Below are 25,467 nucleotides of genomic sequence, written 5' to 3'. Positions count from 1 at the left end.
CCGTTTCACTCGCCATGCTTCGGTTACTATTCCCAATCGTAGTCCACGTGGTTCGTAAAGTATGAAAAAGTTAATAAAAAAAAAAAAGAAAAAGTGAAAAACTCATGTCGACCTTTTTGTGTGTCGACCTAGTGACCATGTCGATCTAATGCATGTCGACCAATAGTGATCGACCTAATGAGTGTCAACCTAAGTGTTGTCGACTTAAAGACCGGACACCAATTCTGACACAGGGAAAAGTTGACAAAGTTTTCTGTGCCGTAATAAAGGTACAAGAGATGATGTGAAAGAACAGACCGTATACTGAGAATTTACCCCAGAACCCTCCTATACTGAGAATTTACCCCAGAACCCTCCTATGCTGAGAATTTACCCCAGAACCCTCCTATACTGAGAATTTACCACAGAACCCTCCTATACTGAGAATTTACCCCAGAACCCTCCTATACTGAGAATTTACCCCCAGAACCCTCCTATACTGAGAGAACCCTCCTATACTGAGAATTTACCCCAGAACTTTCCTATACTGAGAATCTACCCCAGAACCCTCCTATACTGAGAATTTACCCCAGAACCCTCCTATACTGAGAATTTACCCCAGAACCCTCCTATACTGAGAATTTACCCCAGAACCCTCCTATACTGAGAATTTACCTCAAAACCCTCCTATACTGAGAATTTACAGCAGAACACTCCTATACTGAGAATTTATCCCAGAACCCTCCTATACTGAGAATTTACCCCAGAACCCTCCTATACTGAGAATTTACCCCAGAACCCTCCTATACTGAGAATTTACCCCAGAACTTTCCTATACTGAGAATCCACCCCAGAACCCTCCTATACTGAGAATTTACCCAGAACCCTCTTATACTGAGAATTTACCCCAGAACCCTCCTATACTGAGAAATTTACCCCAGAACCCTGCTATACTGAGAATTTACCTCAGAACCCTCCTATACTGAGAATTTACCTCAGAACCCTCCTATACTGAGAATTTACCTCAGAACCCTCCTATACTGAGAATTTACCCCAGAACCCTCCTATACTGAGAATTTACCCCTGAACCCTCCTATACTGAGAATTTACCCCAGAACCCTCCTATACTGAGAATTTACCCCAGAACCCTCCCATACTGAGAATTTACCCCAGAACCCTCCTCCTCGTCCCAACTGGCAGGACCCAGGAGTCAACAGCACCAACTTCTAGGATGTTCTCCTCACCCGTCGCTCCTCGGCTTGCTGCATCCCCCATCAGAGGAGTATAGATATAACCAATACTTAATGCAGGGTGATGACCGTCTCTCTCTCTCACACAATACCATACACGCAGAAGTGTGTACACGGAAACAACACACATGACTTGACGGGCATGTTGCGGCAGTCCTGCACACACACAGAGAAAGATTTGGATGTGCATACACGGTTCGTCAGTTGCGCACACACACACACGTACCTAATCGGCTGCTCCGGTTCAGATAAGAGCTGAGGCTCCGGCAGACGACACTGTGGGGTCGGGGATGGGCGGCTTTTGGAAGGAGCTGGTGGTGTAGTGGTGCAGGAAGGATTGCATGCTGTGGGACGAAAGGCTTCTCCCATTTCGGACGATGGGCTCTGAGGGGCAGGACAAGAGCAGGGGAGGGAAGGGTAGAGGCGGGACAAGAATGGGACGGAATGGGCATAGATCCAAAGCAAGACAACAAGGGGGGGAAGGCGGGGATGGGTATACAAACGATGCAAGGATGGGGAGGGGGGTACAGGACGCCATGGCACAATCACAGAGAGAAGGTAGGCGGATGAGGAGTTATTAAGGTGGTGGAAAAAGTTGAAATGACAAATCCAGGGGAGGTGGGGGGGGGGGGGGGGGGGCGGGGGGAGGGAGGGAAGAGGTTCCAGAGAAGGGAAAAACAGTAAGGGAAGAATAAATTAACTTAAAATAAAATAATACAGATTAAAAATATAAAAAAAAATAATAATAAAACAAAAAGAGGTAGAGAAAACCCTTAGATTTTAACCCAAAACCAGCAGCATGCAAAGCGGGCACTCACCAGTGCGATCTCCAGTAAGAAATGTTCAGTGACCACGTGCAGATACCTCCAAGGTGCCACAGAAACTGGCACCACCTGATGCCAGTCTCCATAACACGATACACGTGCCCTTGCCAACCTACTGGCTCTTACATTACATCGACAAGCCAACTCTACATTCATCTTCTTAAACCACTACTCACCCTCAACAGTCATCAATCCAAAATACTAACCCCGTCTCCTTATCAGACGCCAACCTTCTAAGTCCTACCCTCAAATCACATGCCTTCCTCACAATGTGACCCCCCCACTTCTTTTCCATCTTACCACCCCATGCCAACTTATATGGGCATATGTAATTGGGTCATGGTTTTGCCTTATAAACGGATTGCCGCTTTAAAAAATAAAAGTCTGAAATCGTTCGGGATCCCGCACACCTGGCAGACTGAGACCCAATTTTCCTATGCCCCATAGAATCAGTATTTACTGACAATTCTATATTTTCTGTTATTGAGAATTTATGTAGTTGTAAGAAAAGGAAAAAAAAATAGCATCTAAAAGAAAAATGGGTCCAAGAGCTGAAATTAGGGGGTTTATAACCCTAGACAGGGCCAAAACTTTTGTGGCAGTAGCAGTTATGGGCTTTATAGGTTATTGTTGGACATTTGCTTGCCTAATGTATTCATTACCTTCACTGCCATACAAAGATTTACTTTCCCTAACCCTTCTACATACAAAGCTTCAATCTCCTCTTACAACTTGCTCATCACCACAAAGTTCACTATTAACATTCCCTAGTCCCCAGCAGACGTGTGCACTAGTGAGCAGTGTTTCACACAGGTCTGAAGTTATGTTCTCCACCACGCATTTCACCATTAACATTTCCTAGTCCCCATCAGATGTGTGCACTAGTGAGCAGTGTTTTCACACAGGTCTGAAGTTATGTTCTCCACCACGCATTTCACCATTAACATTTCCTAGTCCCCATCAGATGTGTGCACTAGTGAGCAGTGTTTTCACACAGGTCTGAAATTATGTTCCCTACCACGCATTTCACTATTAACATGCCTTAATCCCCAGACACGTGCACTAGTGAGCAGTGTTTTCACACTCCATCATGGTGAGCACCCTATTCATATTGAACTGTGATGGATTCTCAGACATTCACTGAGGATGCACCCCGAAAGTTGGATTGATTACGTGAGGGCAAGCAGTAGTTAAATAATACATAGTCATAAAGCTTACACTCTTTTCTGCAGCTGTCTGCCTTTCTCCTTTCGACACCCCAGTCACTTTTTTCTTCTATGACCCAGCCATAATTACTGATAGTTTAGTTTGACATTTCACAGCCAATCTCATAATCCAAGACCCTCACTCAATCAGCAAGAGCACTGGTCACTGCTATACACTCACCTGTGCCCTCCATCCAGCCTGCCTTTCTCAGGGTCACTTACCGTTATCCACTGCCACCGTTATCTTCCACAGTGATCTGTTCCGAGTGATCTCCGGGGCTTTTTTCCGCTGTGCGCCCACCCGTAGGGTCATAGAAAGCTGCCTCTTGATCTTCTTCATCCGGTCCATGGCTGCCAGCTGCCAGAAAGCAGGAAAGCGTGATTACAGGGTAGGGGCGAGGAGGAGGTACAAATGGAATGAAGACTGTCGGCGAGAAGAAGATCAGAAGAGGGAGATAACAGCTGACCCATACACCGAACGATAACCGCTCAGATCAGCCCATGGAAGGATGGTCCTGAACGATTCTCGTCCAGCCTACCGATAAGAAGTCTAGTCGCTCACAGGCTGAACAAGGACTGCCGATAATCGTGCCAGTGCTCCGCCCACTATGCGTTCGAGCGGATGGATGACGACAGTCAGAATACCGACACTGGCATCCGATGCTCAGGATCCGACACCTACTAGGTAAGTATGCTACCCCTATTCCCTCACACACTACACACACACACACACACACACACATCCCTTCCCTGCAACCTAACCTCCTCTCCTCCGCAGCCTAACCCTCTTCGCAGCCTAACCCTATGTCTAACCACCCCTCCCCCCCCCAAGATGGTGGCCTTTATTCAGGATACACATTTGTGGTAGATTTCTGAAAGCGAGTTTCATCACTTGTGAGCGGAGCAGGGTCTGCCGGAACATTTTGAAGGATTATCTCACAACATGCTATTCGTTTCCATCCGTACAGACGGTGGGCAGGAACTTAATGAACGCAACTGGGAGAACTGAATGGCATGTTGTGAGGATATACTTCAAAGCCGGCTGAAAATAAATGGTATTCCTTAACTTTTAGATTATGAACTAACATTCTGAACAGCATTTACCAGTTTGGCGGCCACGCGGATGCCACCTTAACTCGGACAATTTTTTTAAAAGGGCAATCACTTACCAGGCAAAACCATGCCTTGTAAGCGATTGCTCCTTTAAAAAAAAAAAAGTCACAGTTCGGCCAGCATCCAGCATGGCCGCCGGACCTGGAACGTCATTACATGCGGCCCATTGTCTGATCATGTATACTGTTTGGAAGAATCAACTTTTCCTCACCATAAGTTTTGGCTCAAGTATAAACTTTAATATGTGAATGAATTCTCAATATAATACTATGCAAAATCAAAAGCATCACTGGAGATACGCAGAGCAATACAGTCATACAGAGGAACATTACACATTACAGGCGGACATGGGCAGAGGAGGAATGTCACCGGATATGAGCGAAACTCGGTGCAGAGAGAGAGAAACAACCCAGTATGGGGAGAAGAAGGTAGACTGAAGGCAACTGGGCACAGGAAGGCTATGGGGAGTAGACAGGAGGTAACTGGGTACAGGAAGAGTATGGGGAGTAGACAGGAGGTAACTGGTACAGGAAGGCTATGGGGCGTAGACGGGAGGTAACTGGTCCAGGAAGGCTAAGGTGAGTAGACGGAGGTAACTGGGTACAGGAAGGGCATGGGGCATAGACGGGAGGTAACTGGGTACAGGAAGGGCATGGGGCGTAGACAGGAGGGAACTGGGTACAGAAGCGTATGGGGAGTAGATGGGTGGTAACTGGGTACAGGAAGCGTATGGGGAGTAGATGGGGGGGTAACTGGGCACAGGAAGCGTATGGGGAGCAGACGGGGGGTAACTGGGCACAGGAAGCATATGGGGAGCAGACGGGAGGTAACTGGGTACAGGAAGAGTATGGGGAGTAGACGGGAGGTAACTGGGTACAGGAAGAGTATGGGGAGTAGACGGGAGGTAACTGGGTACAGGAAGAGTATGGGGAGTAGACGGGAGGTAACTGGGTACAGGAAGGGTATGGGGAGTAGATGGGAGGTAACTGGGTACAGGAAGCGTATGGGGAGTAGACGGGAGGTAACTGGGTACAGGAAGGGTATGGGGAGTAGACGGGAGGTAACTGGGCACAGGAAGGCTATGGGGAGTAGACGGGAGGTAACTGGGCACAGGAAGGCTATGGGGAGTAGACGGGAGGTAACTGGGCACAGGAAGGCTATGGGGAGTAGACGGGAGGTAACTGGGCACAGGAAGGCTATGGGGAGTAGACGGGAGGTAACTGGGCACAGGAAGGCTATGGGGAGTAGACGGGAGGTAACTGGGCACAGGAAGCGTATGGGGAGTAGACGGGAGGTAACTGGGTACAGGAAGGGCATGGGGCGTAGACGGGAGGGAACTGGGTACAGGAAGGCTATGGGGCATAGACGGGAGGTAACTGGGTACAGGAAGGGTATGGGGAGTAGAAGGTAGAATGAAGGCAACTGGGTACAGGAAGGGTATGGGGAGTAGACGGGAGGTAACTGGGTACAGGAAGGGTATGGGGAGTAGACGGGAGGTAACTGGGTACAGGAAGGGTATGGGGAGTAGACGGGAGGTAACTGGGTACAGGAAGGGTATGGGGCGTAGACAGGAGGTAACTGGGTGCAGGAAGGGTATGGGGAGTAGACGGGAGGTAACTGGGTACAGGAAGGGTATGGGAGTAGACCGGAGGTAACTGGGTACAGGAAGGGTATGGGGAGTAGACAGGAGGTAACTGGGTACAGGAAGGGTATGGGGAGTAGACGGGAGGTAACTGGGTACAGGAAGGGTATGGGGAGTAGATGGGAGGTAATGGTACAGGAAGGGTATGGGGAGTAGACGGGAGGTAACTGGGTACAGGAAGGGTATGGGGCGTAGACGGGAGGTAACTGGGTACAGGAAGGCTATGGGGAGTAGACGGGAGGTGACTGGGTACAGGAAGGCTATGGGGAGTAGACGGGAGGTAACTGGGTACAGGAAGGGTATGGGGAGTAGACGGGAGGTAACTGGGTACAGGAAGGGTATGGGGCGTAGACGGGAGGTAACTGGGTACAGGAAGGGTATGGGGAGTAGATGGGAGGTAACTGGGTACAGGAAGGGTATGGGGAGTAGATGGGAGGTAACTGGGTACAGGAAGGGTATGGGAGTAGACGGGAGGTAACTGGGTACAGGAAGGGTATGGGAGTAGACGGGAGGTAACTGGGTACAGGAAGGGTATGGGGAGTAGACGGGAGGTAACTGGGTACAGGAAGGGTATGTGGAGTAGACGAATGTAACTGGGTACAGGAAGCGTATGGGGAGTAGAGTGCATGTGTGGTAGCTCAAACAATATTTACTTCGGTGTACACTGTAAATCATTCTCCACTACAGTACTTCACATTCCATACTCTGTAATCCTATTCATGCGTGCAAAGGGCAGTCACTGCAGCCTAATCTTGTTCTCTCTGCTATTCCTGTAAACCCACTACATCCTACTCCTTTCCCTGTAGTACAGTATTCCCAAACAGCCAGTACAGTCACGGCATCTTAACCGTGCTATATACAACCCAATCTTATATTCCTATACTCCAATTATTATACTACATGCTAATCCTGACCTGTATATTATTATGTACCGGGATACAGTCGTTAGGTCGACACAAATTAGGTCGACCGACATGGGCAATAGGTCAACAGGTCAAAAGGTCGACATGAGTTTTAAAAAAAATAAAAAAAATTGTTGGACTTTTTCATACTTTACAATGTACGTGGACTACAATTGGGAACGGTAACCTGTGCAGAGTGCAGAGGTAGCGGAGCGAGGCGCCTTGCCCGAAGCATGGCGAGCGAAGTGAGGGGACACGGTGCACTAATTGGGGTTCCCGGTAACTCTACGAAGAAAACGACACCAAAAAAAAGTCCAAAAACCCATGTTGACCTATTGCCCCAGTTGACCTAAATTGAGTCGACCCAACGACCCATACCCTATGTACCCGTGACATCACTACAACCTAAACATATACTCACTTCTACTCCTACTGTATACCCCATTATATCTGACCCATTACACGGTCCTCATTCATATTCCTAAACATTCAATAGTGCAAATAACTAGATGTGCCGTAACCCACAGCAACCAGTCATAACACTAGAGCAATCCATGCTAGTTATTTATTGGCTGTTGTCTGCCTTTAATGTGTTAGTAAATAAGTAATCACTGTGTTTTATCAACATCCTAAATATAAGTATCCACGGAAGGTACCACGGAGGGTCCTTCCACTTCCGCCAGCAGCGGTAGCCCCCATATAGCCGGCACAGCTGTCAGAGTTACCCTCGCGTTCTTTACACGCGCTTAGCTGGTTGTAGCTTATGGACTACACTCCGCCGACCTTTGGGGAGAAGGAACCCGGCGTCCCAGTAATACATTCAGGTGAATAAGAATTCCTTATTATTGGGTGTCTGCCACATCTTTTAATAATAAGAATTTACTTACCGATAATTCTATTTCTCGGAGTCCGTAGTGGATGCTGGGGTTCCTGAAAAGACCATGGGGAATAGCGGCTCCGCAGGAGACAGGGCACAAAAAGTAAAGCTTTAGGATCAGGTGGTGTGCACTGGCTCCTCCCCCTATGACCCTCCTCCAAGCCTCAGTTAGGATACTGTGCCCGGACGAGCGTACACAATAAGGAAGGATTTATGAATCCCGGGTAAGACTCATACCAGCCACACCAATCACACTGTACAACTTGTGATCTGAACCCAGTTAACAGCATGATAACAGAGGAGCCTCTGAAAAGATGGCTCACTACAGCAATAACCCGATTTTTGTAACTATGTACAAGTATTGCAGATAATCCGCACTTGGGATGGGCGCCCAGCATCCACTACGGACTCCGAGAAATAGAATTATCGGTAGAATTATCGGTAAGTAAATTCTTATTTTCTCTATCGTCCTAGTGGATGCTGGGGTTCCTGAAAAGACCATGGGGATTATACCAAAGCTCCCAAACGGGCGGGAGAGTGCGGATGACTCTGCAGCACCGAATGAGAGAACTCCAGGTCCTCCTTAGCCAGGTTATCAAATTTGTAGGATTTTACAAACGTGTTTGCCCCTGACTAAATAGCCGCTCAGCAAAGTTGTAAAGCCGAGACCCCTCGGGCAGCCGCCCAAGATGAGCCCACCTTCCTTGTGGAATGGGCATTTACATATTTTGGCTGTGGCAGGCCTGCCACAGAATGTGCAAGCTGAATTGTATTACACATCCAACTAGCAAAAGTCTGCTTAGAAGCAAGAGCACCCAGTTTGTTGGGTGCATACAGGATAACAGCAAGTCAGTTTTCCTGACTCCAGCCGTCCTGGAACCTATATTTTCAGGGCCCTGACCACATCTAGCAACTTGGAGTCCTCCAAGTCCCTAGTAGGCGCAAGACACCACAATAAGCTGGTTCAGGTGAAACACTGACACCACCTTAGGGAGAGAACTGGGGACGAGTCCGCAGCTCTGCCCTGTCCGAATGGACAAACAGATATGGGCTTTTTTTGAGAAAAAAAACACCAATTTGACACTCGCCTGGTCCAGGTCAGGTCCAAGAGCATGTTCACTTTTCATGTGAGATGCTTCAAATCCACAGATTTGACTGGTTTTAAACCAATGTGTTTTGAGGAATCCCAGAACTACGTTGAGATCCCACAGTGCCACTGGAGGCACAAAAGGGGGTTGTATATGCAATACTCCCTTGACAAACTTCTGAACTTCAGGAACTGAAGCCAATTCTTTCTGGAAGAAAAATCGACAGGGCCGAAATTTGAACCTTAATGGACCCCAATTTGAGGCCCATAGACACTCCTGTTTGCAGGAAATGCAGGAATCGACCGAGTTGAAATTTCTTCGTGGGGCCTTCCTGGCCTCACACCACGCAACATATTTTCGCCACATGTGGTGATAATGTTGTGCGGTCACCTCCTTTCTGGCTTTGACCAGGGTAGGAATGACCTCTTCCTGAATGCCTTTTCCCTTAGGATCCGGCGTTCCACCGCCATGCCGTCAAACGCAGCTGCGGTAAGTCTTGGAACAGACATGGTACTTGCTGAAACAAGTCCCTTCTTAGCGGCAGAGGCCATAAGTCCTCTGTGAGCATCTCTTGAAGTTCCGGGTACCAAGTCCTTCTTGGCCAATCCGGAGCCATGAGTATAGTTCTTACTCCTCTACGTCTTATGATTCTCAGTACCTTAGGTATGAAAAGCAGAGGATGGAACACATACACCGACTGGTACACCCACGGTGTTACCAGAACGTCCACAGCTATTGCCTGAGGGTCTCTTAACCTGGCGCAATACCTGTCCCGTTTTTTGTTCAGACGGGACGCCATCATGTCCACCTTTGGTAATTCCCAACGGTTTACAATCATGTGGAAAACTTCCCCATGAAGTTCCCACTCTGCCGGGTGGAGGTCGTGCCTACTGAGGAAGTCTGCTTCCCAGTTTCCATTCCCGGAATGAAACACTGCTGACAGTGCTATCACATGATTTTCCGCCCAGCGAAAAGTCCTTGCAGTTTTTGCCACTGCCCTCCTGCTTCTTGTGCCGCCCTGTCTATTTACGTGGGCGACTGCCGTGATGTTTTATCCCACTGGATCAATACCGGCTGACCTTGAAGCAGAGGTCTTGCTAAGCTTAGAGCATTATAAATTTACCCTTAGCTATATTTATGTGGAGAAAAGTCTCCAGACTTGATCACACTCCCTGGAAATTTTTTCCTTGTGTGACTGCTCCCCAGCCTCTCGGGCTGGCCTCCGTGGTCACCAACATCCAAAACTGAATGCCGAATCTGCGGCCCTCTAGAAGATGAGCACTCTGTAACCACCACAGGAGAGACACCCTTGTCCTTGGATATAGGGTTATCCGCTGATGCATCTGAAGATGCGATCCGGACCATTTGTCCAGCAGATCCCACTGAAAAGTTCTTGCATGAAATCTGCCGACTGGAATTGCTTCGAAGGAAGTCACCATTTTTTTACCATGGCCCTTGTGCAATGATGCACTGATTTTTAGGAGGTTCCTGACTAGCTCGGATAACTCCCTGGCTTTCTCTTCCGGGGAGAAACACCTTTTTCTGGACTGTGTCCAGAATCATCCCTAAGCACAGGAGACTTGTTGTCGGGATCAGCTGCGATTTTGGAATATTTAGAATCCACCCCTGCTGTTGTAACAGTATCCGAGATAGTGCTACTCCGACCTCCAACTGTTCCCTGGACTTTGCCCTTATCAGGAGATCGTCCAAGTAAAGGATAATTAAGACGCCTTTTCTTCGAAGAAGAACCATCATTTCGGCCATTACCTTGGTAAAGACCCGGGGTGCCGTGGACAATCCAAACGGCAGCGTCTGAAACTGATAGTGACAGTTCTGTACCACGAACCTGAGGTACCCTTAGTGATAAGGGCAAATTTGGGACATGGAGGTAAGCATCCCTGATGTCTCGGGACACCATATAGTCCCCTTCTTCCCGGTTCGTTATCACTGCTCTGAGTGACTCCATCTTGATTTGAACCTTTGTAAGTGTTCAAATTTTTTTAGATTTAGAATAGGTCTCACCTAGCCTTCTGGCTTCAGTACCACAATATAGTGTGGAATAATACCCCTTTTCTTGTTGTAGGAGGGGTAATTTAATTATCACCTGCTGGGAATGCAGCTCGTGAATTGTTTCCCATACTGCCTCCTTGTCGGAGGGAGACCTTGGTAAAGCAGACTTCAGGAGCCTGCGCAGGGGAAACGTCTCGACATTCCAATCTGTACCCCTGGGATACTACTTGTAGGATCCAGGGGTCCTGTACGGTCTCAGCGTCATGCTGAGAGCTTGTCAGAAGCGGTGGAACGCTTCTGTTCCTGGGAATGGGCTGCCTGCTGCAGTCTTCTTCCCTTTCCTCTATCCCTGGGCAGATATGACTCTTATAGGGACGAAAGGACTGAAGCTGAAAAGACGGTGTCTTTTTCTGCAGAGATGTGACTTAGGGTAAAAAACGGTGGATTTTCCAGCAGTTGCCGTGGCCACCAGGTCCGATGGACTGACCCCAAATAACTCCTCTTCCTTTATACGGCAATACACCTTTGTGCCGTTTGGAATCTGCATCACCTGACCACTGTCGTGTCCATAAACATCTTCTGGCAGATATGGACATCGCACTTACTCTTGATGCCAGAGTGCAAATATCCCTCTGTGCATCTCGCATATATAGAAATGCATCCTTTAAATGCTCTATAGTCAATAAAATACTGTCCCTGTCAAGGGTATCAATATTTTTAGTCAGGGAATCCGACCAAGCCACCCCAGCTCTGCACATCCAGGCTGAGGCGATCGCTGGTCGCAGTATAACACCAGTATGTGTGTATATACTTTTTATGATATTTTCCAGCCTCCTGTCAGCTGGCTCCTTGAGGACGGCCCTATCTATAGACGGTACCGCCACTTGTTCTGATAAGCGTGTGAGCGCCTTATCCACCCTAAGGGGTGTTTCCCAACGCGCCCTAACTTCTGGCGGGAAAGGGTATACCGCCCATATTTTCTATCGGGGGGAACCCACGCATCATCACACACTTCATTTAATTTATCTGATTCAGGAAAAACTACGGTAGTTTTTTCACATCCCACATAATACCCTCTTTTGTGGTACTTGTAGTATCAGAATTATGTAACACCTCCTTCATTGCCCTTAACGTGTGGCCCTAATAAGGAATACGTTTGTTTATTCACCGTCGACACTGGATTCAGTGTCCCTGTCTGTGTCTGTGTCGACCGACTAAAGTAAACGGGCGTTTTAAAACCCCTGACGGTGTTTTTGAGACGTCTGGACCGGTACTAATTGTTTGTCGGCCGTCTCATGTCGTCAACCGACCTTGCCGCGTGTTGACATTATCACGTAATTCCCTAAATAAGCCATCCATTCCGGTGTCGACTCCCTAGAGAGTGACATCACCATTACAGGCAATTGCTCCGCCTCCTCACCAACATCGTCCTCATACATGTCGACACACACGTACCGACACACAGCACACACACAGGGAATGCTCTGATAGAGGACAGGACCTACTAGCCCTTTGGAGAGACAGAGGGAGAGTTTGCCAGCACACACCAAAAACGCTATAATTATATAGGGACAACCTTATATAAGTGTTTTCCCTTATAGCATCTTTTTTATATATTTCTAACGCCAAATTAGTGCCCCCCCTCTCTGTTTTAACCCTGTTTCTGTAGTGCAGTGCAGGGGAGAGCCTGGGAGCCTTCCCTCCAGCCTTTCTGTGAGGGAAAATGGCGCTGTGTGCTGAGGAGATAGGCCCCGCCCCTTTTTCGGCGGCCTCGTCTCCCGCTCTTAACGGATTCTGGCAGGGGTTAAATATCTCCATATAGCCCCCGGAGGCTATATGTGAGGTATTTTTTTTTAGCCAAAATATAAAAAAGATGCTATAAGGGAAAACACTTATATAAGGTTGTCCCTATATAATTATAGCGTTTTTTGAAACAGGGTTAAAACAGAGAGGGGGGGCACTAATTTGGCGTTAGAAATAATAGGTTTTCATTGCCTCCCAGGGCGCCCCCCTCCCAGCGCCCTGCACCCTCAGTGACTGCCGTGTGAAGTGTGCTGAGAGGAAATGGCGCACAGCTGCAGTGCTGTGCGCTACCTTAAGAAGACTGAGGAGTCTTCATGCCGCCGATTCTGGACCTTCTTCTTGTTTCAGCATCTGCAAGGGGGCCGGCGGCGAGGCTCCGGTGACCATCCAGGCTGTACCTGTGATCGTCCCTCTGGAGCTAATGTCCAGTAGCCAAAGAAGCCAATCCATCCTGCACGCAGGTGAGTTCACTTCTTCTCCCCTAAGTCCCTCGTTGCAGTGATCCTGTTGCCAGCAGGACTCACTGTAAAATAAAAAACCTAAGCTAAACTTTTCTAAGCAGCTCTTTAGGAGAGCCACCTAGATTGCACCCTTCTCGGCCGGGCACAAAAATCTAACTGAGGCTTGGAGGAGGGTCATAGGGGGAGGAGCCAGTGCACACCACCTGATCCTAAAGCTTTACTTTTTGTGCCCTGTCTCCTGCGGAGCCGCTATTCCCCATGGTCTTTTCAGGAACCCCAGCATCCACTAGGACGATAGAGAAAACTATGATAATCCTACACGATGGTGGTCCGATACGTCCTATCCGATACATCCTAATCAGATCTCTGCTATCCTTCTAATCATCTCTCTCTATTACCATTTACCAGTATAGTCTAAGTATATTTACTATCATGTACCAGTAATATCACTGTATCACAATCCTAACCTGAAATTCTAATATAGCAATAGTCATCCTCTCTGCTATTCCAACATCTAAATCCTGTTCCTGCCTCTCTGCTATTCCCATCCAACAGCTACATCCTAACGCTGCCTCCCTGCTATTCCTATCCTATATCTACATCCTGATCCTGTCTCTCTGCTATTCTAGTCCAACATCTACATCCTAATCCTGCCTCACTACTATTCCTATCCAACATCTACATCCTAATGCTGCCACTCTGTTATTTCTATCCTATATCTACATCCTAACGCTGCCTATCTGCTATTCCTATCCTATATCTACATCCTAATCCTGCCTCACTACTATTCCCATCCAACATCTACATCCTGATCCTACCTCTCTGCTATTCCTATATCTACATCCTAATCCTGCCTCACTGCTATTGCCAACCTACATCTAAATCCTGATCCTATCTCTCTGCTATTCTAGTCCAACATCTGCATCCTAATCCTGCCTCCCTACTATTCCTATCCAACATCTACATCCTAATGCTGCCTCTCTGCTATTCCTATTCAACGTCTACATCCTAACCCTGCCTCTCTGCTATTCCTATTCAACGTCTACATCCTGATCCTGCCTCTCTGCTATTCCTATCCAAAATCTACATCCTAACCCTGCTATACCTATCCAACATCTACATCCTAACGCTGCCTCTCTGCTATTCCGATCCTATATCTACATCCTAATCCTGCCTGCTATTCCCATCCAACATCTACATCCTAACGCTGCCCATCTGCTCTTCCCATCGAACGTCTACATCCTGACACTGCATCTCTGCTATTCCCACCCAACAACTACATCCTAAAGCTGCCTCTCTGCTATTCCGATCCTATATCTACATCCTAATCCTAACTCACTACTATTCCCATCCAACATCTACATCATAACGCTGCCTCTCTGCTATTCCGATCCTATATCTACATTATAATCCTGCCTGCTATTCCCATCCAACATCTACATCCTAACGCTGCCTATCTGCTCTTCCCATCGAACGTCTACATCCTAACACTGCCTCCCTGCTATTCCCACCCAACTACATCCTAACGCTGACTCTCTGCTATTCCCTCCCAACATCTACATCCTAATCCTACCTCACTGCTATTCCTATCCAACTTCTACAGCCTAATCCTGCCGCACTACTATTCCCATCCAACATCTAAATCCTAACGCTGCCTCACTGCTATTCCGATCCTATATCTACATCCTAATCCTGCCTCACTGCTATTCCCATCCAACATCTACATCCTAACGCTGCCTCTCTGCTCTTCCCATCGAACGTCTACATCCTAACACTGCCTCTCTGCTATTCCCACCCAACAATTACATACTAACGCTGCCTCTCTGCTATTCCTATCCTATAGCTACATCCTAATCCTGCCTCATTGCTATTCCCATCCAGCATCTACATCGTAACACTGCCTCTCTACTATTCCTATACTATATCTACATCCCAATCCTGCCTCTCTTATTCCTATCCTACACCTACATCCTAATCCTGCCTCTCTGCTATTCCTATCCAACATCTACAGCGTAATCCTGCCTTTCTGCTATTCCTATCCTATACCTACATCCTAATCACGCCTCTCTACTATTCCTATCCAACATCTACATCCTAACACTGCCTCTCTGCTGTTCTCATCCAACATCTACATCCTAACGCTGCCTCTCTGCTATTCCCATCCTATATCTACATCCTAATACTGCCTCACTGCAATTCCTATCCAACGTCTACATCCTGATCCTGCTTCACTGTTATTCCCATCCAACATCTACATCCTAACGCTGCCTCTCTGCTCTTCCCATTGAACGTCTACATCCCAACACTACCTCTCTGCTATTCCCACCCAACTATATCCTAACGCTGCCTCTCTGCTATTCCTATCCTATAGCTACATCCTAATCCTGCCTCACTGCTATTCCCATCCAACATCTACATCGTAACACTGCCTCTCTGCTATTCCTAAACTATATCTACATCCTAATCCTGCCTCTCTTATTTCTATCCTACACCTACATCTCTGCTATTCCTATTCAACGTCTACATCCTGATCCTACCTCTGCTATACCTATCCAACATCTACATCCTAACACTGCCTCTCTGCTATTCTGATCCTATATCTACATCCTAATCCTACCTCTCTGCTATTCCCATCCAATATTTACATCCTAATCCCACCTTTCTGATATTCCTATCCAACAACAACATCCTAATACTGCTTCTCTGCTATTCATATCCAACATCTACATCCTAATCCTGCCTCTCTGCTATTCCCATCCAACATCGTAACACTGCCTCTCTCCTGTTCCCATCCAACGTCTACATCCTGATCCTGCCTCACTGCTCTTCCCATCCAACATCTACATCCTAACGCTGCCTCTCTGCTATTCCTATACTATATCTACATCCTTATCCTGCCTCTGTTATTCCTATCCTACTCCTACATCCTAATCCTGCCACTCTACTATTCCTATATCTACATCCTAATCCTGCCTCTCTGCTATTCCTATCCAACATCTACATCCTAATCCTACCTCTCTGCTATTCCCATCCAACGTCTACATCCTAATCCTGCCTCACTACTATTCCTATCCTATATCTACATTCTACTCCTGCCTCTCTGCTATTCCCATCCAATATCTACATCCTGACCCTACCTCTCTGCTATTCCTATATCTACATCCTAATCCTGCCTCTCTGCTATTCCCATCCAACGTCTACATCCTAATCATGCCTCACTGCTATTCCCATCCAACGTCTACATCCTAATCCTACCTCTTCGATATTCCCATCCAACATCTAAATCCTAATCCTGGTTAACTACTATTCCCATCCAAAATCTACATCCTAATCCTGCCTCTCTGCTATTCCCATCCAACATCTACATCCTAATCCTACCTCTCTGTATTCCCATCCAATATCTACATCCTAATCCAACCTTTCTGCTATTCCCATCCAACAACAACATCCTAATCCTGCCTCTCTGCTTTTCCCATCCAATATCTACATCCTAATCCTGCCTCTGCTATTCCCATCCAACATCTACATCCTAGTACTGCCTCACTGCTATTCCCATCCAACATCTACATCCTAATCCCATCTGTCTGCTATTTCCATCCAACATCTACATCCTAATCCCATCTGTCTATTTCCATCTAACATCTACATCCTAACACTGCCTCTCTGCTATACCTATCCAACATCTACATCTTAATCCTACCTCTGATATTCCCATCCAACGTCTACATCCTAATCCTACCTCTCTGCTATTCCCATCCAACGTCTACATCCTAATCCTGCCTCACTACTATTCCTATATCTACATTCTACTCCTGCCTCTCTGCTATTCCCATCCAATATCTACATCCTGACCGTACCTCACTGCTATTCCTATATCTACATCCTAATCCTGCCTCTCTGCTATTCCCATCCAACGTCTACATCCTAATCATGCCTCACTGCTATTCCCATCCAACGTCTACATCCTAATAACTACCTCTCTGATATTCCCATCCAACGTCTACATCCTAATCCTACCTCTCTGCTATTCCCATCCAACGTCTACATCCTAATCCTGCCTCACTACTATTCCTATCCTATATCTACATTCTAATCCTGCCTCTCTGCTATTCCCATCCAACATCTACATCCTGACCCTACCTCTCTGCTATTCCTATATCTACATCCTAATCCTGCTTCTCTGCTATTCCCATCCAACGTCTACATCCTAATCCTGCCTCACTGCTATTCCCATCCAACGTCTACATCCTAATCCTACCTCTCTACTATTCCCATCCAACATCTACATCCTAATCTTGCCTCTCTGCTATTCCCATCCAACATCTACATCCTAATCTTGCCTCTCTGCTATTCCCATCCAACATCTACATCCTAATCTTGCTTCACTACTATTCCTATCCTATATCTACATCCTAATCCAGCCTCACTGCTATTCCTATCCTATGTACATACACTGATTCTGCCTCTCTGCTATTCCTATCCTATGTATACACACTGATCCTGCCTCTCTGCTGTTCCTATCCTATGTATACACACTGAGCCTGCCTCTCTGCTGTTCCTATCCTATATCTACATCCTAATCCAGCCTCACTGCTATTCCTATCCTATGTACATACACTGATCCTGCCTCTCTACTGTTCCTATCCTATGTATACACACTGATTCTGCCTCACTGCTGTTCCTATCCTATGTATACACACTGATCCTGCCTCTCTGCTGTTCCTATCCTATGTATACACACTGATCCTGCCTCTCTGCTGTTCCTATCCTATGTATACACACACTGATCTTGGCTCTCTGCTATTCCTATCCAATATATGCACACTGATCCTCTCTCTGCTACTCCTATCCCCCCATAAAACACTACAACATGATCCCCCCTACTCTGCTGCTCCAAATCCCCCGGCCCAAGCACCACATCCTGCTGTCCCCATTCCCCGGTAAACCACTGCATTCTGCTGTGCCCCCACCCGCTCCCCTGTAACGGCACTACACCCTCTGCTATTCCTGCTGCCACAATGCTGCGCCCGGGTGGCGGCTGCGGCGGGGTGTGCGGGGTCCTCACTTCTCACCCTGGCTGTGTAGGACAGGGGGTCAGTGACATGGAGCAGGCCCGGCCAGTTCCCTGTAATCCTCTGCCATTGTTCCTGTGCAATCCTCCCCCTCCTGTGCGTCCATCTTCTTCTCCTCCTCCTCCTCAGAGTCCTCCTCTTCCTGCCCTCCCCTCCCGGCTCCAGCGCTGTACTGTACATAATACTCCTCACTGTCACCCGCCCCACCCACACACAGGCACACCCCCTCAGCCCGGCCTATATATATGTCACTGACCCTCACTGTATATACATCACCTATACATACAGTGACACATCATCTATACATACACCTGCTCTTCTATATACACATTATATATCACCCACACACAGGCACACCCCCTCAGCCCGGCCTATATATATGTCACTGACCCTCACTGTATATACATCAGCTATACATACAGTGACACATCATCTATACATACACCTGCTCTTCTATATACACATTATGGCCCTCATTCCGAGTTGTTCGCTCGGTATTTTTCATCGCATCGCAGTGAAAATCCGCTTAGTACGCATGCGCAATGTTCGCACTGCGACTGCGCCAAGTAACTTTACTATGAAGAAAGTAATTTTACTCACGGCTTTTTCTTCGCTCCGGCGATCGTAATGTGATTGACAGGAAATGGGTGTTACTGGGCGGATACACGGCGTTTCAGGGGCGTGTGGCTGAAAACGCTACCGTTTCCGGAAAAAACGCAGGAGTGGCCGGGGAAACGGTGGGAGTGCCTGGGCGAACGCTGGGTGTGTTTGTGACGTCAACCAGGAACGACAAGCACTGAAATGATCGCACAGGCAGAGTAAGTCTGGAGCTACTCTGAAACTGCTAACTCGTTTGTAATCGCAATATTGCGCGTACGTCGGTCGCAATTTTAAGAAGCTAAGATTCACTCCCAGTAGGCGGCGGCTTAGCGTGTGTAACTCTGCTACATTCGCCTTGCGAGCGAACAACTCGGAATGAGGGCCTATATATCACCCACACACAGGCACACACCTTCAGCCCGGCCTATATATATGTCACTGACCCTCACTGTATATACATCAGCTATACATACAGTGACACATCATCTATACATACACCTGCTCTTCTATATACACATTATATATCACCCACACACAGGCACACCCCCTCAGCCCGGCCTATATATATGTCACTGACCCTCACTGTATATACATCAGCTATACATACAGTGACACATCATCTATACATACACCTGCTCTTCTATATACACATTATATATCACCCACACACAGGCACACACCCTCAGCCCGGCCTATATATATGTCACTGACCCTCACTGTATATACATCAGCTATACATACAGTGACACATCATCTATACATACACCTGCTCTTCTATATACACATTATATATCACCCACACACAGGCACACACCCTCAGCCCGGCCTATATATATGTCACTGACCCTCACTGTATATACATCATCTATACATACAGTGACACATCATCTATACATACAGTGACACATCAGCTATACATACAGTGACACATCTTCTATACACATTATATTTCTCTAACGTCCTAAGTGGATGCTGGGGACTCCGTCAGGACCATGGGGAATAGCGGCTCCGCAGGAGACAGGGCACAAAAATAAAGCTTTAGGATTAGGTGGTGTGTACTGGCTCCTCCCCCTATGACCCTCCTCCAAGCCTCAGTTAGGTTTCTCTATCGTCCTAAGTGGATGCTGGGGTTCCTGAAAGGACCATGGGGAATAGCGGCTCCGCAGGAGACAGGGCACAAAAAGTAAAGCTTTTACAGGTCAGGTGGTGTGCACTGGCTCCTCCCCCTATGACCCTCCTCCAGACTCCAGTTAGATTTTTGTGCCCGGCCGAGAAGGGTGCAATTCTAGGTGGCTCTCATAAAGAGCTGCTTAGAGAAGTTTAGCTTAGGTTTTTTATTTTACAGTGATTCCTGCTGGCAACAGGATCACTGCAACGAGGGACAGAGGGGAGAAGAAGTGAACTCACCTGCGTGCAGGATGGATTGGCTTCTTGGCTACTGGACATGAAGCTCCAGAGGGACGATCACAGGTACAGCCTGGATGGTCACCGGAGCCTCGCCGCCGGCCCCCTCGCAGATGCTGAAGCAAGAAGAGGTCCAGAATCGGCGGCTGAAGACTCCTGCAGTCTTCTAAAGGTAGCGCACAGCACTGCAGCTGTGCGCCATTTTCCTCTCAGCACACTTCACACGGCAGTCACTGAGGGTGCAGGGCGCTGGGGGGGGGCGCCCTGGGAGGCAAATGTAAACCTATATAAGGCTAAAAATACCTCACATATAGCCCCCAGAGGCTATATGGAGATATTTAACCCCTGCCTAAATACAATAAATAGCGGGAGACGAGCCCGCCGAAAAAGGGGCGGGGCCTATCTCCTCAGCACACAGCGCCATTTTCTCTCACAGAAAGGCTGGAGAGAAGGCTCCCAGGCTCTCCCCTGCACTGCACTACAGAAACAGGGTTTAAACAGAGAGGGGGGGCACTAAATTGGCGATATAAATATATTAAAGATGCTATAAGGGAGAAACACTTATATAAGGTTGTCCCTATGTAATTATAGCGTTTTTTTGGTGTGTGCTGGCAAACTCTCCCTCTGTCTCTCCAAAGGGCTAGTGGGGTCCTGTCCTCTGTCAGAGCATTCCCGGTGTGTGTGCTGTGTGTCGGTACGTGTGTGTCGACATGTATGAGGACGATGTTGGAGGAGGCGGAGCAATTGCCTATGATGGTGATGTCACTCTCTAGGGAGTCGACACCGGTATGGATGGCTTATTTAGGGAATTACGTGAGAATGTCAACACGCTGCAAGGTCGGTTGACGACATGAGACGGCCGACAAACAATTAGTACCGGTCCAGGCGTCTCAGAAACACCGTCAGGGGTTTTTTAATAACGCCCATTTACCTCAGTCGGTCGACACAGACACAGACACCGACACTGAATCCAGTGTCGACGGTGAATAAACAAACGTATTCCTTATTAGGGCCACACGTTAAGGGCAATGAAGGAGGTGTTACATATTTCTGATACTACAAGTACCACAAAAAAGGGTATTATGTGGGAGTGAAAAAACTACCTGTAGTTTTTCCTGAATCAGATAAAATAAAATAAAGTGTGTGATGATGCGTGGGTTTACCCCGATAGCAAATATTGGCGTTATACCCTTTCCCGCCAGAAGTTAGGGCGCGTTGGGAATGAATAAGGCGCTCACACGCTTATCAAGTGGCGTTACCGTCTCCAGATACGGCCGCCCTCAAGGAGCCAGCTGATAGGCAGCTGGAAAAATATCCTAAAAAGTATATACACACATAAGGTGGTTATACTGCGACCAGCGATCGCCATCAGCCTGGAGATGCAGTGCTGGGTTGGCTTGGTCGGTTTCCCTGACTGAAAATATTTGATTGATATAGAGCATTTAATAGGATGCATTATATATTTATGTATGCGAGATGCACAGAGGGATATGTGCACTCTGGCATCAAAATAAGTGCGTGATCCATATCTCCCAGAAGATGTCATGGACACGACAGTGGTCAGGTGATACATATCCCATACGACACATGGAAGTATGGCCGTATAAAGGGAAAGAGTTATTTGGGGTCGGTCCAACGGACCTGGGGGTCTCGGCAACAGCTGGAAATCCAACCTTTTTACCCCAAGTTACATCTCAGCAGAAACAGACACCGTCTTTTCAGCCTCAATCCTTCCGTTCCCATGAGGGCAAGCGGGCAAAAGGCCAGTCATATCTGCCCAGACATAGAGGAAAGGGAAGTAGACTGCAGCAGACAGCCCCTTCCCAGGAAAGGAAGCCCTCCACCGCGTCTGCCAAGTCCCCAGCATGACGCTGGGGCCGTGTAAGCGGACTCAGGTTAGGTGGGGGTGTAGTCTCAAGAGTCTCGACGCGCAGTGGGATCACTCGCAAGTTGACCCCTGGATCGTAATAGTATTATCCCAGGGGTACAGATTGGAGAGTCGAGACATCTTTTCCTCGCAGGTTCCTGAAGTCTGCGTTACCAACGGCTCCCTCCAACAGGGAGGCAGTATTGGGAAAAATTCACAAGCTGTATTTCCAGCAGGTGATAATCAAAGTACCCCTCCTACAACAAGGAAAAGGGTATTAGTCTTCCACACTATATGGTGGTACTGAAGCCAGACGGCTTGGTGAGACATAGTCTAAATCTGAAATCTTTGAACACTTACATAAAGGTTCAAATCAAGATGGAGTCACTCAGAGCAGTGATAGCGAACCGGAAAGAAGGGGACTATATGGTGTCCCTGGACATCAAGGATTACCTCCATGTCCAAATTTGCCCTTCTCAACAAGGGTACATCGGGTTCGTGATACAGAACTGTCAATATCAGTTTCAAAAGTTGCCGTTGAATTATCCACGGCACCCCGGGCCTTTACCAAGGTAATGGCCGAAAAGATGACTCTCTTCAAAGAAAAGGGCATCTTAATTATCCCTTACTTGGACGATATCCTGAAAGGGGCAAGTTCCAGAGAACAGTTGGAGGTCGGAAAAGAACTATCTAAAGTAGTTCTACGATAGCACGAGTGGATTCTAAATATTCCAAAAATCGCAGCTGTTTTTTCCGATGATACGTCTGCTGTTCCCAGGAATGATTCTGGGCATAGTCCAGAAAAAGGTATTTCTCCTGGAGGGGAAAGCCAGGGAGTTATCCGACCTAGTCAGAAACCTCCTAAAACCAGGCCAAGTATCAGTGCATTAATGCACAGGAGGCCTGGGAAAAATGGTGGCTTCTTACGAAGCGATTCCATTCGGCAGATCTCACGCAAAACATTTTCAGGGAGATTTGCTGGACGAATGGTCCGGATCGCATCTTCAGATGCATCAGCGGATAACCCTGTCTCCAAGGACAAGGGTATCTCTTCTGTGGTGGTTGCAGGAGGCTCATCTACTGGAGGGCCGCAGATTCGGCATACAGGATTGGATCCTGGTGACCACGGACGCCAGCCTGAGAGGCTGGGGAGCAGTCACACAGGGAAGAAACTTCCAGGGAGTGTGGACGAGCCTGGAAAAGTCTCTTCACATAAACATTCTGGAACTAAGAGCAATCTACAATGCTCTAAACCAGGCGGAACCTCTGCTTCAAGGAAGACCGGTGTTGATCCAGTCGGACAACATCACGGCAGTCGCCCATGTAAACAGACAGGGCGGCACAAGAAGCAGGAGTGCAATGGCAGAAGCTGCCAGGATCCTTCGCTGGGCGGAGAATCACGTGATAGCAGTATTCATCCCGGGCGTGGACAACTGGGAAGCAGACTTCCTCAGCAGACACGATCTTCACCCGGGAGAGTGGGGACTTCATTCAGAAGTTTTCCTCATGATAATAAACCGTTGGGAAAAACCAATGGTGGACATGATGGCGTCTCGCCTCAACAAAAAACTGGACAGGTATTGCGCCAGGTCAAGAGATCCGCAGGCAATAGCTGTGGATGCGCTGGTAACACCTTGGGTGTACCAGTCGGTATATGTGTTTCCTCCTCTGCCTCTCATACCAAAGGTATTGAGGATTATACGGCAAAGAGGAGTAAGAACGATACTAGTGGCTCCGGATTGGCCAAGAAGGACTTGGTACCCGGAACTTCAAGAGATGGTCACGGACGATCCGTGGCCTCTACCTCTGAGAAGGGACCTGCCTCAGCAGGGTCCTTGTCTTTTTCAAGACTTACCGCGGCTGCGTTGACGGCATGGCGGTTGAACGCCAGATTCTAAAAGAAAAAGGCATTCCTGAAGAAGTCATTCCTACCTTGATTAAGGCAAGGAAAGAAGTCACCGCAAAGCATTATCACCGCATTTGGCGGAAATATGTGGCATGGTGCGAGGGTCGGAATGCTCCGACGGAGGAATTTTCAACTGGGTCGTTTCCTACATTTCCTGCAATCAGGATTGTCTATGGGTCTCAAATTGGGATCTATTAAGGTTCAAATTTCGGCCCTGTCTATATTCTTCCAAAAAGAATTGGCCTCAGTTCCTGAGGTCCAGACTTTTGTCAAAGGAGTACTGCATATACAGCCTCCTGTGGTGCCTCCGGTGGCACCGTGGGATCTAAATGTAGTTTTAGATTTCCTCAAATCCCATTGGTTTGAACCACTTAAGAAGGTGGATTTGAAATATCTCACATGGAAAGTGACTATGTTACTGGCCCTGGCTTCGGCCAGGAGCGTATCAGAACTGGCGGCTTTATCTTATAAAAGTCCTTATTTAATTTTCCATTCAGATAGGGCAGAGCTGCGGACGCGTCCGCATTTTCTCCCGAAGGTGGTGTCAGCGTTTCACCTGAACCAGCCTATTGTAGTGCCTGCGGCTACAAACGACTTGGAAGACTCCAAGTTGTTGGACGTTGTCAGAGCTTTAAAGATATACATTTCAAGGACGGCTGGAGTCAGAAAATCTGACTCGCTGTTTATACTGTATGCACCCAACAAGTTGGGTGCACCTGCTTCTAAGCAGTCGATTGCTCGTTGGATTTGTAACACGATTCAACTTGCACATTCTGTGGCAGGCCTACCACAGCCTAATTCTGTTAAGGCCCATTCCACAAGGAAGGTGGGCTCATCCTGGGCGGCTGCCCGAGGGGTCTCGGCATTACAACTCTGCCGAGCAGCTACGTGGTCAGGGGAGAACACGTTTGTAAAATTTTACAAATTTGATACCCTGGCAAAAGAGGACCTGGAGTTCTCTCATTCGGTGCTGCAGAGTCATCCGCACTCTCCCGCCCGTTTGGGAGCTTTGGTATAATCCCCATGGTCCTTTCAGGAACCCCAGCATCCACTTAGGACGATAGAGAAAATAAGAATTTACTTACCGATAATTCTATTTCTCGGAGTCCGTAGTGGATGCTGGGCGCCCATCCCAAGTGCGGATTATCTGCAAGACTTGTACATAGTTATTGTTAACTATTTCGGGTTATTTTGTTTAGGGAGCCATCTTTCAGAGGCTCCTCTGTTATCATACTGTTAACTGGGTTTAGATCACAAGTTGTACGGTGTGATTGGTGTGGCTGGTATGAGTCTTACCCGGGATTCAAAATCCTCCCTTATTGTGTACGCTCGTCCGGGCACAGTACCTAACTGGAGTCTGGAGGAGGGTCATAGGGGGAGGAGCCAGTGCACACCACCTGACCTGTAAAAGCTTTACTTTTTGTGCCCTGTCTCCTGCGGAGCCGCTATTCCCCATGGTCCTTT

General features: G+C 47.8%; 1 protein-coding gene across 1 annotated transcript in view; it reads right to left on the bottom strand.

Moving 5' to 3' along the window:
- The window catches only part of CDK16 (cyclin dependent kinase 16), a 51,601-nt gene extending 47,994 nt beyond the window's left edge, over nt 1-3,607 (bottom strand). The window contains 5 exon segments of the mRNA XM_063936115.1: nt 1,456-1,521; nt 1,524-1,613; nt 3,481-3,487; nt 3,489-3,562; nt 3,565-3,607. Of these exon segments, the coding sequence (XP_063792185.1) occupies nt 1,456-1,521; nt 1,524-1,613; nt 3,481-3,487; nt 3,489-3,562; nt 3,565-3,607 (280 nt within the window).
- Nucleotides 3,608-25,467: the final 21,860 nt, after the last annotated feature.

Source organism: Pseudophryne corroboree, chromosome 8 (assembly GCF_028390025.1).
Source record: "Pseudophryne corroboree isolate aPseCor3 chromosome 8, aPseCor3.hap2, whole genome shotgun sequence".
Classification (NCBI taxonomy): domain Eukaryota; kingdom Metazoa; phylum Chordata; class Amphibia; order Anura; family Myobatrachidae; genus Pseudophryne; species Pseudophryne corroboree.
Note: the sequence above shows the minus strand (reverse complement) of the source record. Positions and strands in the feature narration are given on the sequence as shown.